Source organism: Procambarus clarkii, chromosome 11 (assembly GCF_040958095.1).
Source record: "Procambarus clarkii isolate CNS0578487 chromosome 11, FALCON_Pclarkii_2.0, whole genome shotgun sequence".
In the NCBI taxonomy this organism is placed as follows: Eukaryota; Metazoa; Arthropoda; class Malacostraca; order Decapoda; family Cambaridae; genus Procambarus; species Procambarus clarkii.
The window spans coordinates 41805694-41822866 of NC_091160.1; the positions used below are offsets into that span (position 1 = coordinate 41805694).

Below are 17173 nucleotides of genomic sequence, written 5' to 3' on the forward strand. Positions count from 1 at the left end.
GTCTTGGTAATAGGGTGTTGGGGGCCGGGGGGGGGGGGGTTGAGGAAGGGGGGGGGGGGGAGGGAATTAGCAGGAGAAAACGCCAAACCATTACGACTATATAGCACTGGGAAGGGATCAGGATAAGGGTTTGGGATGGGACGAAGTGGCCAACCACTTGTGGACGGTCGGGGATTGAACGCCGACCTGCATGACGCTCTACCGTGCAGGCCAAGTGGTTGGACTTGAGGAAGGGGGGGGGGAGGTAGAGGCAGTAGAGTACACACCTGGTGTCCACCCCCGCTGTTGGGAGCCATGTATGATGGACGACACGGACATGACCGGCTTCTCTTTCTTGATGACAATCATGGTGGCAGGTGTGGCGGGAGTGTGGCAGGTGTGGTGGTGGTGGTGTGGCTGGCCTAGAGGGCCACACCAGCGGGCATCACCACACTCTTCCTGGCCACCGCTGCTCCAGCCACACTTGGCCACACTTACACTAACACTTGTGTCTCTACACTTGGTGGGTGTGCGGCACTCGTCTACACCTGCTACACTCACTCTCCTCACGCACACCTGAAACGTTTGGGCTCTACACTGAAATGGAAGACATTATTGGTGTTATGAGAGCAATGGTAGGTAGGAATTATTAGGTCAACAGGTGTAGGGGAGACAGTTGTGGCGCCACACCTGCACGCCGCCCCCCACACCTGCACGCCGCCCCCCACACCTGCACGCCGCCCCCCACACCTGCACGCCGCCCCCCACACCTGCACGCCGCCCCCCACACCTGCACGCCGGCCCACACCCGCACGCGCCCCCACACCCGCACGCTGCCCCACACCCGCACGCTGCCCCACACCCGCACGCTGCCCCACACCCGCACGCTGCCCCACACCCGCACGCTGCCCCACACCCGCACGCCTCCCCCACACCCGCACGCCTCCCCCCACACCCGCACGCCTCCCCCCACACCCGCACGCTTCCCCCACACCCGCACGCTTCCCCCACACCTGCACGCCTCCCCCCACACCTGCACGCCTCCCCCCACACCTGCACGCCTCCCCCCACACCTGCACGCCGCCCCCACACCTGCACGCCTCCCCCCACACCTGCACGCCTCCCCCCACACCTGCACGCCTCCCCCCACACCTGCACGCCTTGCCCCCACACCTGCACGCCTCCCCCCACACCTGCACGCCTTGCCCCCACACCTGCACGCCTTGCCCCCACACCTGCACGCCTTGCCCCCACACCTGCACACCTTGCCCCCACACCTGCACACCTTGCCCCCACACCTGCACACCTTGCCCCCACACCTGCACGCCGCCCCACACCTGCACGCCTCCCCCCACACCCGCACGTTGCCCCCACACCCGCACGCCGCCCCCACACCTGCACGCCTCCCCCCACACCTGCACGCCGCCCCCCACACCTGCACGCCTTGCCCCCACACCTGCACGCCGACCCCCACACCTGCACGCCTTGCCCCCACACCTGCACGCCGCCCCCCACACCTGCACGCCTCCCCCCACCTGCACGCCTCCCCCACACCTGCACGCCTCCCCCCACACCTGCACGCCGCGCCCCCCACCTGCACGCCGCCCCCTACACCTGCACGCCTCCCCCCACACCTGCACGCCGCCCCCCACACCTGCACGCCTCCCCCCACACCTGCACGCCGCCCCCCACACCTGCACGCCTCCCCCCACACCTGCACGCCTCCCCCCACACCTGCACGCCTCCCCTCACCTGCACGCCGCCCCCACACCTGCACGCCTCCCCCACACCTGCACGCCGCCCCCACACCTGCACGCCTCCCCCACCTGCACGCCGCCCCCCACACCTGCACGCCGCCCCCCACACCTGCACGCCGCCCCCCACACCTGCACGCCTCCCCCAACACCTGCACGCCGCCCCCACACCTGCACGCCTCCCCCACACCTGCACGCCGCCCCCACACCTGCACGCCTCCCCCACCTGCACGCCGCCCCCCACACCTGCACGCCGCCCCCCACACCTGCACGCCGCCCCACACCTGCTTATACTGGCTGGTTGTCTCCAGCGTCCTGGACACCACCGCCTCCTATAACTACCTCAACTACACGCCTATAATCACCAGCTGAACCTTCTATAAGAGAACAAGTTGCGGGGCCTTAGCTGAGAGCCGTCACCAGCCGTCACTAGACGTCACTAGACGTCACTAGACGTCACTAGGAGTCACTAGCCGTCACTAGGAGTCACTAGCCGTCACCAGCCGTCACTAGTCGTCACTAGACGTCACTAGGAGTCACTAGCCGTCACTAGTCGTCACTAGACGTCACTAGGAGTCACCAGCCGTCACCAGCCGTCACCAGACGTCACCAGCCGTCACTAGACGTCACCAGACGTCACTATCCGTCACTATCCGTCACCAGACGTCACCAGCAGCAGTGTTTACGTGTGGTGGGTGCAGGAGGCGCAGTAGGACGAGTGCCAGGTGCCAGGTGCCAGGCCGCTGCCATGGTTACGGCGTCCCCCCCCCCCACCCGTTGCCAGGGACACCACACCCACGCCACACCGAGAGGGTGGCGTGGGTGTGGTGTCGCACACCACGCCCACGCTACGAGGAATGGCTGAGGGAACTGCACCTCACGTCGCTGGAAGACAGAAGAGCTAGGGGAGACATGATCACCACATACAAAATTCTCAGGGGAAATGACAGGGCTAGACAAAGATGGATTATTTAACACTGGTGGGACGCGAACAAGGGGACACAGGTGGAAACTGAGTACCCACATGAGCCACAGGGACGTTTGGAAAGAACTTTTTTAGTGTCAGAGTGGTTGACAAATGGAATGCATTAGGCAGTGATGTGGTGGAGGCTGACTCCATACACAGTTTCAAGTGTAGATATGATAGAGCCCAATAGGCTCAGGAACCTGTACACCTGTTGACTGACAGTTGAGAGGCGGGACCAAAGAGCCAGAGCTCAACCCCCGCAAGCAGAATTAGGTGAGTACACCCACCTCACAACCATACGAACATAACTAGTATACATGTTATGTAATACTGATCATAACTAGTATACATGTTATGTAATACTGATCATAACTAGTATACATGTTATGTAATAGTGATCATATGCAATGTCGCTGCTACACACCTAGTAAGGTAGAGGCACAAGTGTTGACGAGTGAAGGTGAACTGCATCAACAGTCACTATACCCGCTGTTGTACCACACGTGTCACACACCTGTCTCACCAGTCACCGTGGGTGTGGTGGTGTACACGGCACCACCGTGGGTGTGGTGGTGGTGGTGTACACGGCACCACCGGGGGTGTGGTGGTGGTGGTGTACACGGCACCACCGGGGGTGTGGTGGTGGTGGTGTACACGGCACCACCGTGGGTGTGGTGGTGGTGTACACGGCACCACCGGTGGTGTGGTGGTGGTGGTGTACACGGCACCACCGTGGGTGTGGTGGTGGTGGTGTACACGGCACCACCGGTGGTGTGGTGGTGGTGGTGTACACGGCACCACCGGTGGTGTGGTGGTGGTGGTGTACACGGCACCACCGTGGGTGTGGTGGTGGTGGTGTACACGGCACCACCGGTGGTGTGGTGGTGGTGGTGTACACGGCACCACCGGGGGTGTGGTGGTGTACACGGCACCACCGGGGGTGTGGTGGTGGTGGTGTACACGGCACCACCGGTGGTGTGGTGGTGGTGGTGTACACGGCACCACCGTGGGTGTGGTGGTGGTGGTGTACACGGCACCACCGGTGGTGTGGTGGTGGTGGTGTACACGGCACCACCGGTGGTGTGGTGGTGGTGGTGTACACGGCACCACCGGTGGTGTGGTGGTGGTGGTGTACACGGCACCACCGGTGGTGTGGTGGTGGTGGTGTACACGGCACCACCGGGGGTGTGGTGGTGTACACGGCACCACCGGGGGTGTGGTGGTGGTGGTGTACACGGCACCACCGGTGGTGTGGTGGTGTACACGGCACCACCGGTGGTGTGGTGGTGTACACGGCACCACCGGTGGTGTGGTGGTGGTGGTGTACACGGCACCACCGGTGGTGTGGTGGTGGTGGTGTACACGGCACCACCGGGGGTGTGGTGGTGGTGGTGTACACGGCACCACCGGTGGTGTGGTGGTGGTGGTGTACACGGCACCACCGGGGGTGTGGTGGTGGTGGTGTACACGGCACCACCGGGGGTGTGGTGGTGGTGGTGTACACGGCACCACCGGGGGTGTGGTGGTGGTGGTGTACACGGCACCACCGGTGGTGTGGTGGTGGTGGTGTACACGGCACCACCGGGGGTGTGGTGGTGGTGGTGTACACGGCGCCACCGGGGGTGTGGTGGTGGTGGTGTACACGGCACCACCGGGGGTGTGGTGGTGGTGGTGTACACGGCACCACCGGGGGTGTGATGGTGGTGGTGTACACGGCGCCACCGGGGGTGTGGTGGTGGTGGTGTACACGGCACCACCGGGGGTGTGGTGGTGGTGGTGTACACGGCACCACCGGGGGTGTGGTGGTGGTGGTGTACACGGCACCACCGGGGGTGTGGTGGTGGTGGTGTACACGGCACCACCGGGGGTGTGGTGGTGGTGGTGTACACGGCACCACCGGGGGTGTGGTGGTGGTGGTGTACACGGCACCACCGGGGGTGTGGTGGTGGTGGTGTACACGGCACCACCGGGGGTGTGGTGGTGGTGGTGTACACGGCGCCACCGGGGGTGTGGTGGTGGTTCTGCCTCTCAACACTACCCTCATCCGCCCCCGAATTTTCCTGGTTGTTACAATGTCTGCTTTATTGTTCAGAGAGGAGGGGGGGGGCGCTGTCCCCGCCGGGGGGGGGGGGGAGGAGGGGGGTGTCCCCTCCGGCGCCGGGTGGGAGGGGGGGAGGGGACAGACTCAACAGGTGTATGCTACAATGCCCCAGGCGAGGGGGGGGGGGAGGGGGGAGTCACCTCCAAGGGTAACTGCTTCTCTGCAACTCCACAACAACAACAACAACAAGAGGGTATATGGTGGCCAATAGGAGTCCCGTGCCGCACAAAGGTAGGCACAGTTTGAGTAATCAGCTGAACTATAATACTAAACACTTGGTAAGAGACAATATGTGCAGATAATTCCCCCCTCCCCCCCACCCATAATCTGCCACTGATAAGGTTGTATGTCGGAGTTACCTTTGTGAGAGTCACTTGGGGACAGGTGTCACCTGCACCTGGTGACACCACACCCATATTGTGCCCCCTGGTACCTTCTTGGGTTCAGTGGGGTGCTTCCCCTATCACTGTGTACTGTGTTGGTGGTGCTCTGTCCCCCCTCTCCCCACTCTCGTCACCTTGCACTTGCTGCTACTCAACTCCACTAGCCACCTCCCTCACAACCTCTCTACTTTTTTCAAGTCTTCCTGGAGTAGTTCACAGTCTTCATCTGTCCCAATTCTTATCAGTAATTTTGCGTCGTCTGCAAAAGCTGACAAGCAAAGCTCTATTACTGTGCTTTATATATATATATATATATATATATATATATATATATGTCGTACCTAATAGCCAGAACGCACTCCTCAGCCTACTATGCAAGGCCCAATTTGCCTAATAAGCCAAGTTTTCATGAATTAATTGTTTTTCGACTACCTAACCTACCTAACCTAACCTAACCTAACTTTTTCGGCTACCTAACCTAACCTGACCTATAAAAATAGGTTAGGTCAGGTTAGGTAGGGTTGGTTACGTTCGGTCATATATCTACGTTAATTTTAACTCCAATAAAATAAAATTGACCTAATACATAATGAAATGGGTAGCTTTATCATTTCATAAGAAAAAAATTAGAGAAAATATATTAATTCAGGAAAACTTGGCTCATTAGGCAAATCGGGCCTTGCATAGTAGGCCGAGAAGTGCGTTCTGGCTACTAGGTACGACATATATATATATATATATATATATATATATATATATATATATATATATATATATATATATATATATATAATATAATGTGTGTGATGGTTGAATAACGTGACTACGGTAACTCTGGCCTTGTGCCGGTGTGGACGGGGACGCGCGCTCTCGCACGCACGCACACAAGGAAAATAAGGAAGGGGGAGTATGGGAGGTTATTGTATGGGAGGATGTGGTGTCATCCCCCCACCACCTCAGGTGTCATAGTATCCCCCACCACCACCACCTCAGGTGTCACAGTATCCCCCCCACCACCTCAGGTGTCACAGTACCCCCACCACCACCACCTCAGGTGTCACAGTACCCCCACCACCACCACCTCAGGTGTCACAGTACCCCCACCACCACCACCTCAGGTGTCACAGTACCCCCACCACCACCACCTCAGGTGTCACAGTACCCCCACCACCACCACCTCAGGTGTCACAGTACCCCCACCACCACCACCTCAGGTGTCACAGTACCACCACCACCACCACCTCAGCTGTCACAGTACCACCACCACCACCACCTCAGGTGTCACAGTACCCCCACCACCACCACCTCAGGTGTCACAGTACCCCCACCACCACCACCTCAGGTGTCACAGTACCCCCACCACCACCACCTCAGGTGTCACAGTACCCTCACCACCACCACCTCAGGTGTCACAGTACCCCCACCACCACCACCTCAGGTGTCACAGTACCCCCACCACCACCACCTCAGGTGTCACAGTACCCCCACCACCACCACCTCAGGTGTCACAGTACCCCCACCACCACCACCTCAGGTGTCACAGTGACAAGTCAACAGTTAAGAACTGCGTTTTGTTCCCGGTGACCCCATGTTGTGACGGCGCCCCCCCCCCCCCACTATGGCTGGGGGGCAGGAGGGTGTTGACAAACATCACAGCTGAGACGACTAAGTGTGCCATACCTGCCCCCTCCCCAGGCACACACCTGCCCCCTCCCCAGGCACACACCTGCCCCCTCCCCAGGCACACACCTGCCCCCTCCCCAGGCACACACCTGCCCCCTCCCCAGGCACACACCTGCCCCCTCCCCAGGCACACACCTGCCCCCTCCCCAGGCACACACCTGCCCCCTCCCCAGGCACACACCTGCCCCCTCCCCAGGCACACACCTGCCCCCTCCCCAGGCACACACCTGCCCCCTCCCCAGGCACACGCCTGCCCCCTCCCCAGGCACACACCTGCCCCCTCCCCAGGCACACACCTGCCCCCTCCCCAGGCACACGCCTGCCCCCTCCCCAGGCACACACCTGCCCCCTCCCCAGGCACACGCCTGCCCCCTCCCCAGGCACACGCCTGCCCCCTCCCCACGCACACACCTGCCCCCTCCCCACGCACACGCCTGCCCCCTCCCCAGGCACACACCTGCCCCCTCCCCAGGCACACACCTGCCCCCTCCCCACGCACACGCCTGCCCCCTCCCCAGGCACACACCTGCCCCCTCCCCAGGCACATACCTGGTTGATGGGGTTCTGGGAGTTGTTCTACTGCCCATGCCCCCGGCTGTTGCTTGGAGCGGCCCGCAGGCCCACATACCCACCACAGCCCGGTTGGTCCGGCACTCCTTGGAGGAATAAATCTAGTTTCCTCTTGAAGATGTCCACGGTTGTTCCGGCAATATTTCTTATGCTCGCTGGGAGGGTGTTGAACAACCGCGGACCTCTGATGTTTATACTGTGTTCTCTGGTTGTGCCTATGGCACCTCTGCTCTTCACTGGACCTCTGTTGTTTATACAGTGTTCTCTGGTTGTGCCTATGGCACCTCTGCTCTTCACTGGACCTCTGATGTTTATACAGTGTTCTCTGATTGTGCCTATGGCACTTCTGCTCTTCACTGGTTCAATCTTGCATTTTCTTCCATATTGTTCACTCCAGTACGTTGTTATTATACTGTGTAGATTAGGGACTTGGCCCTCCAGTATCTTCCAGGTGTATATTATTTGATATCTCTCTCGTTTCCTTTCTAGTGAGTACATTTGGAGAGCTTTGAGACGATCCCAATAATTTAGGTGTTTTATCTCGTCTATGCGTGCCGTATATGTTTTCTGTATTCCCTCTATTTCAGCAATCTCTCCTGCTCTGAAGGGGGAAGTGAGTACTGAGCAGTACTCAAGACGGGACAATACAAGTGACTTGAAGAGTACAACCATTGTGATGGGATCCCTGGATTTGAAGGTTCTCGTAATCCATCCGATCATTTTTTCTGGCTATTTTTTGGCTCATCACTATATCCCTGCACCACTGTGTTAGAATTTAATACATAATAGAACCAGTGAAGAGCAGAGGTGCCATAGGCACAATTAGAGAACACTGTATAAACATCAGAGGTCCAGTGAAGAGCAGAGGTGCCATAATCACAATCAGAGAACACTGTATAAACATCAGAGGTCCAGTGAAGAGCAGAGGTGCCATAGGCACAATCAGAGAGCACTGTATAAACATCAGAGGTCCAGTGAAGAGCAGAGGTGCCATAGGCACAATCAGAGAACACTGTATAAACATCAGAGGTCCAGTGAAGAGCAGAGGTGCCATAGGCACAATCAGAGAACACTGTATAAACATCAGAGGTCCAGTGAAGAGCAGAGGTGCCATAGGCACAATCAGAGAACACTGTATAAACATCAGAGGTCCAGTGAAGAGCAGAGGTGCCATAGGCACAATCAGAGAACACTGTATAAACATCAGAGGTCCAGTGAAGAGCAGAGGTGCCATAGGCACAATCAGAGAACACTGTATAAACATCAGAGGTCCAGTGAAGAGCAGAGGTGCCATAGGCACAATCAGAGAACACTGTATAAACATCAGAGGTCCAGTGAAGAGCAGAGGTGCCATAGGCACAATCAGAGAACACTGTATAAACATCAGAGGTCCAGTGAAGAGCAGAGGTGCCATAGGCACAATCAGAGAACACTGTATAAACATCAGAGGTCCAGTGAAGAGCAGAGGTGCCATAGGCACAATCAGAGAACACTGTATAAACTTCAGAGGTCCGCGGTTGTTCAACGTCCTCCCAGCGAGCATAAGAAATATTGCCGGAACAAACGTGGACATCTTCAAGGGGAAACTAGATTGTTTCCTCTAAGGAGTGCCGGACCAACCGGGCTGTGGGCCTGCGGGCCGCTCCAAGCAACAGCCTGGTGGACCAAACTCTCACAAGTCAAACCTATTTGGTACACCTTTACTCACCTTAACTCATACTTTAACTCACGCCTCATACCTATAAATATATTATAATGAACAACATTGAAGTTCTGCAGAGTAAGAAAAATGTCTGACGGAAACGGATGTGCAAGAAGACTGGACCAGAGGACCACTGTAACTACCCAGCCCGTCCTCCTAACGTCTCACAACGGACAGGAACGTCCTCAGGACTTGGTGACCGTCAAGGACGGACAGGAACGTCCTCAGGACTTGGTGACCGTCAAGGACGGACAGGAACGTCCTCAGGACTTGGTGACCGTCAAGGACGGACAGGACCGTCCTCAGGACTTGGTGACCGTCAAGGACGGACAGGAACGTCCTCAGGACTTGGTGACCGTCAAGGACGGACAGGACCGTCCTCAGGACTTGGTGACCGTCAAGGACGGACAGGACCGTCCTCAGGACTTGGTGACCGTCAAGGACGGACAGGAACGTCCTCAGGACTTGGTGACCGTCAAGGACGGACAGGACCGTCGTCACCTCCATCACCTCGTGACGCGTGGGTTGGTCGCCAAAAGAAAGTAATGACTCGCATCTCAGGAAACACACAAATAGCCTCAAAAGAAGAAATTTGAATCTGGGAATACATTGGACGTCCTTCAAACGTCAAGTGCCATTTACACCAACACAAAAATGACAAATATGTCAAGGTAAGTGTACACACTATGCTGCACACCACGACGCCACACCACGACGCCACACTATGCTGCACACCACGACGCCACACCACGACGCCACACTATGCTGCACACCACGACGCCACACTATGCTGCACACCACGACGCCACACCACGACGCCACACTATGCTGCACACCACGACGCCACACTATGCTGCACACCACGACGCCACACCACGACGCCACACTATGCTGCACACCACGACGCCACACCACGACGCCACACTATGCTGCACACCACGACGCCACACCACGACGCCACACTATGCTGCACACCACGACGCCACACTATGCTGCACACCACGACGCCACACTATGCTGCACACCACGACGCCACGCCACCACGACGCCACACTATGCTGCACACCACGACGCCACACCACGACGCCACACTATGCTGCACACCACGACGCCACACCACGACGCCACACTATGCTGCACACCACGACGCCACACTATGCTGCACACCACGACGCCACACCACGACGCCACACCACCACGACGCCACACACCACGACGCCACACCACCACCACGCCACACACCACCACGACGCCACGCCACCACGACGCCACACTATGCTGCACACCACGACGCCACACTATGCTGCACACCACGACGCCACGCCACCACGACGCCACACTATGCTGCACACCACGACGCCACACCACGACGCCACACTATGCTGCACACCACGACGCCACACCACGACGCCACACTATGCTGCACACCACGACGCCACACCACGACGCCACACTATGCTGCACACCACGACGCCACACCACGACGCCACACTATGCTGCACACCACGACGCCACACTATGCTGCACACCACGACGCCACACCACGACGCCACACCACCACGACGCCACACACCACGACGCCACACCACCACCACGCCACACACCACCACGACGCCACGCCACCACGACGCCACACCACGACGCCACACCACCACGACGCCACACCACCACCACGCCACACCACCACCACGCCACACCACCACCACGACGCCACACCACCACGACGCCACACACCACCACGACGCCACACACCACCACGACGCCACGCCACCACGACGCCACACCACCACGACGCCACGCCACCACGACGCCACACCATCACGACGCCACACCACCACGACTCCACGCCACCACGACGCCACACCACCACGACGCCACGCCACCACCACGCCACACTACACCACGACGCCACACCACGACGCCACACCACCACGACGCCACACCACGACGCCACACCACCACGACGCCACACCACCACGACGCCACACCACCACGACGCCACGCCACCACCACGCCACACTACACCACGACGCCACACCACCACGACGCCACACCACGACGCCACACCACCACGACGCCACACCACCACCACGCCACACCACGACGCCACACCACCACGACGCCACACCACCACGACGTCACACCACCACGACGCCACACCACCACCACGCCACACACCACCACGACGCCACGCCACCACGACGCCACACCACCACCACGCCACACACCACCACCACGCCACACCACCACCACGCCACACACCACGACGCCACACCACCACGACGCCACGCCACCACGACGCCACACCACCACGACGCCACACCACCACGACGCCACGCCACCACGACGCCACACCACCACGACGCCACGCCACCACCACGCCACGCCACCACGACGCCACACTACACCACGACGCCACACCACCACGACGCCACGCCACCACCACGCCACACTACACCACGACGCCACACCACGACGCCACACCACCACGACGCCACACCACGACGCCACACCACGACGCCACACCACGACGCCACGCCACCACCACGCCACACTACACCACGACGCCACACCACCACGACGCCACACCACCACGACGCCACACCACGACGCCACACCACCACCACGCCACACCACCACGACGTCACACCACCACCACGCCACACCACCACGACGCCACGCCACCACGACGCCACACCACGACGCCACACCACCACCACGCCACACCACCACGACGCCACACACCACCACGACGCCACGCCACCACGACGCCACACACCACGACGCCACGCCACCACGACGCCACACCACCACGACGCCACACACCACCACGACGCCACACCACCACGACGCCACACACCACCACGACGCCACACACCACCACGACGCCACACACCACCACGACGCCACACCACCACGACGCCACACCACCACGACGCCACACACCACCACGCCACACCACCACCACGCCACACACCACCACCACGCCACACACCACCACGACGCCACACCACCACGACGCCACACCACCACGACGTCACACCACCACGACGTCACACCACCACGACGTCACACCACCACGACGTCACACCACCACGACGTCACACCACCACGACGCCACACCCCACCACGACGCCACACACCACCACGACGTCACACCACCACGACGTCACACACCACCACGACGCCACACACCACCACGACGTCACACCACCACGACGTCACACCACCACGACGTCACACCACCACAACGCCACACACCACCACGACGTCACACCACCACGACGTCACACCACCACGACGCCACACACCACCACGACGTCACACCACCACGACGTCACACCACCACGACGCCACACACCACCACGACGTCACACCACCACGACGTCACACCACCACGACGTCACACCACCACAACGCCACACACCACCACGACGTCACACCACGACGTCACACCACCACGACGTCACACCACCACGACGCCACACACCACCACGACGCCACACACCACCACGACGCCACACATCACCACGACGCCACACACCACCACGACGCCACACACCACCACGACGCCACACCACCACGACGTCACACCACCACGACGCCACACCACGACGCCACACCACCACGACGCCACACCACCACGACGCCACACCACCACGACGCCACACACCACCACGACGCCACACACCACCACGACGCCACACCACCACGACGTCACACCACCACGACGTCACACCACCACGACGTCACACCACCACGACGTCACACCACCACGACGCCACACACCACCACGACGCCACACACCACCACGACGCCACACACCACCACGACGCCACACCACGACGCCACACTACGACGCCATTACCAGCAGGAGAACATAATCAAGGGGAAGGTACTGTGGTGGACGGGAAGGCCAGAGTTTCACCGGAAGCAACAATAATGGTGTGTGGAGCAGGCGGGAACTGCCTCCTGTGTGTGGAGCCAGGTGTGGAGCAGGCGGGAATTGCCTCCTGTGTGTGGAGCCAGGTGTGGAGCAGGCGGGAATTGCCTCCTGTGTGTGTGGAGCCAGGTGTGGAGCAGGCGGGAACTGCCTCCTGTGTGTGTGGGGAGCCAGGTGTGGAGCAGGCGGGAACTGCCTCCTGTGTGTTTGGAGCCAGGTGTGGAGCAGGCGGGAACTGCCTCCTGTGTGTGGAGCCAGGTGTGGAGCAGGCGGGAACTGCCTTCTGTGTGTGTGGGGAGCCAGGTGTGGAGCAGGCGGGAACTGCCTCCTGTGTGTTTGGAGCCAGGTGTGGAGCAGGCGGGAACTGCCTTCTGTGTGTGTGGAGCCAGGTGTGGAGCAGGCGGGAACTGCCTCCTGTGTGTGTGGAGCCAGGTGTGGAGCAGGCGGGAACTGCCTCCTGTGTGTGTGTGGAGCCAGGTGTGGAGCAGGCGGGAACTGCCTCCTGTGTGTGTGTGGAGCCAGGTGTGGAGCAGGCGGGAACTGCCTCCTGTGTGTGTGGGGAGCCAGGTGTGGAGCAGGCGGGAACTGCCTCCTGTGTGTTTGGAGCCAGGTGTGGAGCAGGCGGGAACTGCCTTCTGTGTGTGTGGAGCCAGGTGTGGAGCAGGCGGGAACTGCCTCCTGTGTGTGTGGAGCCAGGTGTGGAGCAGGCGGGAACTGCCTCCTGTGTGTTTGGAGCCAGGTGTGGAGCAGGCGGGAACTGCCTTCTGTGTGTGTGGAGCCAGGTGTGGAGCAGGCGGGAACTGCCTCCTGTGTGTGTGGAGCCAGGTGTGGAGCAGGCGGGAACTGCCTCCTGTGTGTGTGGAGCCAGGTGTGGAGCAGGCGGGAACTGCCTCCTGTGTGTGTGGAGCCAGGTGTGGAGCAGGCGGGAACTGCCTCCTGTGTGTGTGGAGCCAGGTGTGGAGCAGGCGGGAACTGCCTCCTGTGTGTGTGGAGCCAGGTGTGGAGCAGGCGGGAACTGTCTGTGTGTGGAGCCAGGTGTGGCGGTGTAGAGGACTGCAGGTGTGTAGAGTCCCCTCGCACACACACTCCCTCAGCCTGCCTCCTCGTAACACCTGCCAGCACAGTAAGGTCGTCACGACACAATAACTTGAGAGGTTACCTGTGGTGAGGCAAGACATCCAGCGTCAGGCAGCACCCACAAGGCTCAGTGCTGCCGCCTCCCAACAACCACTTCTCCCAACTCTCAATTCAACTCACCAGCAAGAAAAGTCAAGCCTGTATCAGCCTCACCTGTCCAGTAACTAGGGTGGTTGTGTTGCCCCAGTTACTGGGGTGTTACTGGGGGTGTTACTGGGGGTGTTACTGGGGGTGTTACTGTGGGTGTTACTGGGGTGTTACTGGGGGTGTTAGTCAACCATGCTAGCCCGCCCTCGGGAGGTGTCGGGTGGGAGCCGGAGACGCAGAGGAGAGTGGTGGACAGGACGGTCGTGTAGAGTACGACCCTAGACAAGGAACCAGTAGTGGAGAGTGTTGGTGGGGGAGGACTGGGCCACTGGGGCCCAGGAGCACCAGACCGTGACCACCACTAGTGGGGCCTGCACACACCCCACCACCACCACCACCACCCACTACCACCACCACACCTGCCCTGGAACACCTTCCCTCACCACACTCTCACTACACCACCACCACACATGTTGCTCACCCGTGATGCTCAGCAGATCTCTGAGGTGCCAAGGTCTCCACTGACAGTGACAGTGATACTGGACAGTCGCGTGTCACTGTCTTTATGATTAAATAATGATATACAACAACAATCACTGTCAGCCAGTGAGAGTGTGTGGTTATATCCCCCGTGGTGGACGGCTGGGGCCATACACACCTAGTGTCACGAGGAAGCTTCTCCAACACCTAACTTGACAGCGTCACTAAAATGATGTAGTAAATTAAGTGCCCGAACCGAGGACCTACGAACAGAAAACGGGACATGGTCAAAGTTGGGAGCCGCTGCTATCTTTATCAATCATTGACGTGGTGGGTTGTTGGGTCAACCTGTGATATGTTATGGGAGAGGACAGGTGGGGGATATTACCCTTCAAGAGCAGCCAGGTAGGCGCGGGGGGTCTCAAGTAGGCCGTGTTGTTAAGGTACTAGAGCAACACAAGACTGGACGAGCATATCATCTCAAGAACCTCTCCATGTTGGCTCAACTGTGTATACCAGCGCGCTGGAGAACTGTGTATTGTGTTGATTCCGGGAGGTTATGGTCCCCGCGGCCTGGTGGGTGGCACCAGGGCGGCCTGGTGGGTGGCACCAGGGCGGCCTGGTGGGTGGCACCAGGGCGGCCTGGTGGGTGGCACCAGGGCGGCCTGGTGGGTGGCACCAGGGCGGCCTTGGTGCCACCCACCCACCAGTAAACAATGGCGGGGTAAGTCTTGGCTCGTCACGAACCTTCCCTGGGGACAAGGTCGCCACAAGCTCCTCAAAGCCGCTACTAGCCAACAAGACCAAGGCAGCAATTGAACTCATAAACAACTTTGAGAAGCAATGGAAAATTAGCACCAACAAACAAAAGTTTCAGATAATACACATTGCGAAAAGAAACCCGGACCCCATCATCCTTGACAACCGCCCGATCCAATATGCGGAGGTAGGCAGAATACTGGGACTCATGATAAATAGAACAGGGATACAAATTCATGTAAGGGACCGACTAAACAAAGCATCATTAGGAAAACTGAGAAGATTCCGAAGCCTCAGTACTAACATTCAGATCCACCTATATAAGGCTCTAGTTCGGCCGCATCTAGAGTATCCCCCAGTACCACTACACACCATAAAGAAAACTAACATGCAGAAACTGCAAGCAGTACAAAATAAGGCGCTAAGGAGAGCAGCAAAACACCGTCCACCATATGATCAGACAATCCAGGAGCTCCATGAACTCCTGAACACACAGCCACTAAACATCAGACTGCAGCACCAAGCCATCAGGGTGTGGAACACCATCGAAATGTTAGAGGACCCAATGTTTGAAAGATTACTCCAAGATGAGACGCCCCGCTCCCACAGCTGGTGGCCCAAGAGCCTCGATTCTCTGGATGAAAACCCCGCCCCACAGTATATAATCCCCAGATGTGATATATATGTGTATATATGAACAGTTCATATATGTGTATATATGAACAACTCGAGAAATAATAATGTGTGTATGAACAACTCTACAAATAATGAAGAGCCTTAAACAGAACAACATGTGTGGAAGCATCGGAGTGTGTATATATGAATGCTACACAGTATTCATCTATGGACATCCATATATGGTGAAACACATGTGAAGAACCTCTCACACACTCACAGCTCCCTGACAAGAGGGAGCCAGCTTAGCTTAGCTGCCAACACCCACACATGGTGTCAGCAAGGCGGACAGCCCGCCTGCTTTCATACCTCTCACTGTATTTCCCACTTCTATACTTCCCTTCACCTATGCCTCTCCTTCCTCTTTACTCCCCCCCCCCCCCCCAAAAAAAAAAAGTTCCGTCCTAGGCCTCCCCCAGTGTAGGCCTCCCCCAGTGTAGGCCTCCACCCCTCACGTCAACACTCACACCCACCCCAGCGACACTCAACATCCCTGCACCTTTCTCTCCAGGTGTCCAGCACAGCAGAATATCGTAGTTATCACAGAGCGTGTGGTGTGGGGTCAGGTGTGTGTAGTGGTGTTATAGAGCGTGATGTGTGGGGTCAGGTGTGGTGTGGTCACCGTGGCCACCTCTGCCACTGGGGGTCACAGCGCCCCCGTCCTCGTACCAATAACGTCACCTTCCGCCCGTATGCGCTACGGCCAAAAATGGACTTAATTTGAAAATGAAAATTAATTGAAAATAACTTTTGTTTTACAAGGCAGCAAGTTAAGGGTCGTCTGGCAGGTTAGGAGGGCAGGAAGGTCTCCTAAGGATTCAAAACGTCATGAAAAACGTTAATTGAAAGTTTCCTCTCCTAACCTAACCGAGTAAGCCGGAGGACTCTAAACAAATCTCGGGACAGTACGTCACTTTCGTGAGCAGATTTCATTTCATATTACGTCCATTTTT

The 17173-nt window shown here is 58.7% G+C and overlaps 1 protein-coding gene across 23 annotated transcripts in view; it reads right to left on the bottom strand.

Moving 5' to 3' along the window:
* The window catches only part of LOC123758463 (retinoic acid receptor RXR-alpha-B), a 298618-nt gene that overhangs the window by 74587 nt on the left and 206858 nt on the right, over positions 1 to 17173 (bottom strand). For 11 of the 23 annotated variants that reach the window (XM_069322701.1, XM_069322696.1, XM_069322700.1 and 8 more), the window contains exon 2: positions 267 to 576. The exons of 10 other annotated variants lie outside the window; for them this stretch is intronic. In XM_069322701.1, the coding sequence (XP_069178802.1) occupies positions 267 to 348 (82 nt within the window). In that variant the 5' untranslated portion in view covers positions 349 to 576. The remainder of the gene's footprint in view (positions 1 to 266; positions 577 to 17173) is intronic. 2 more of the 23 variants (XM_045742915.2, XM_045742898.2) reach the window with 1 other exon arrangement.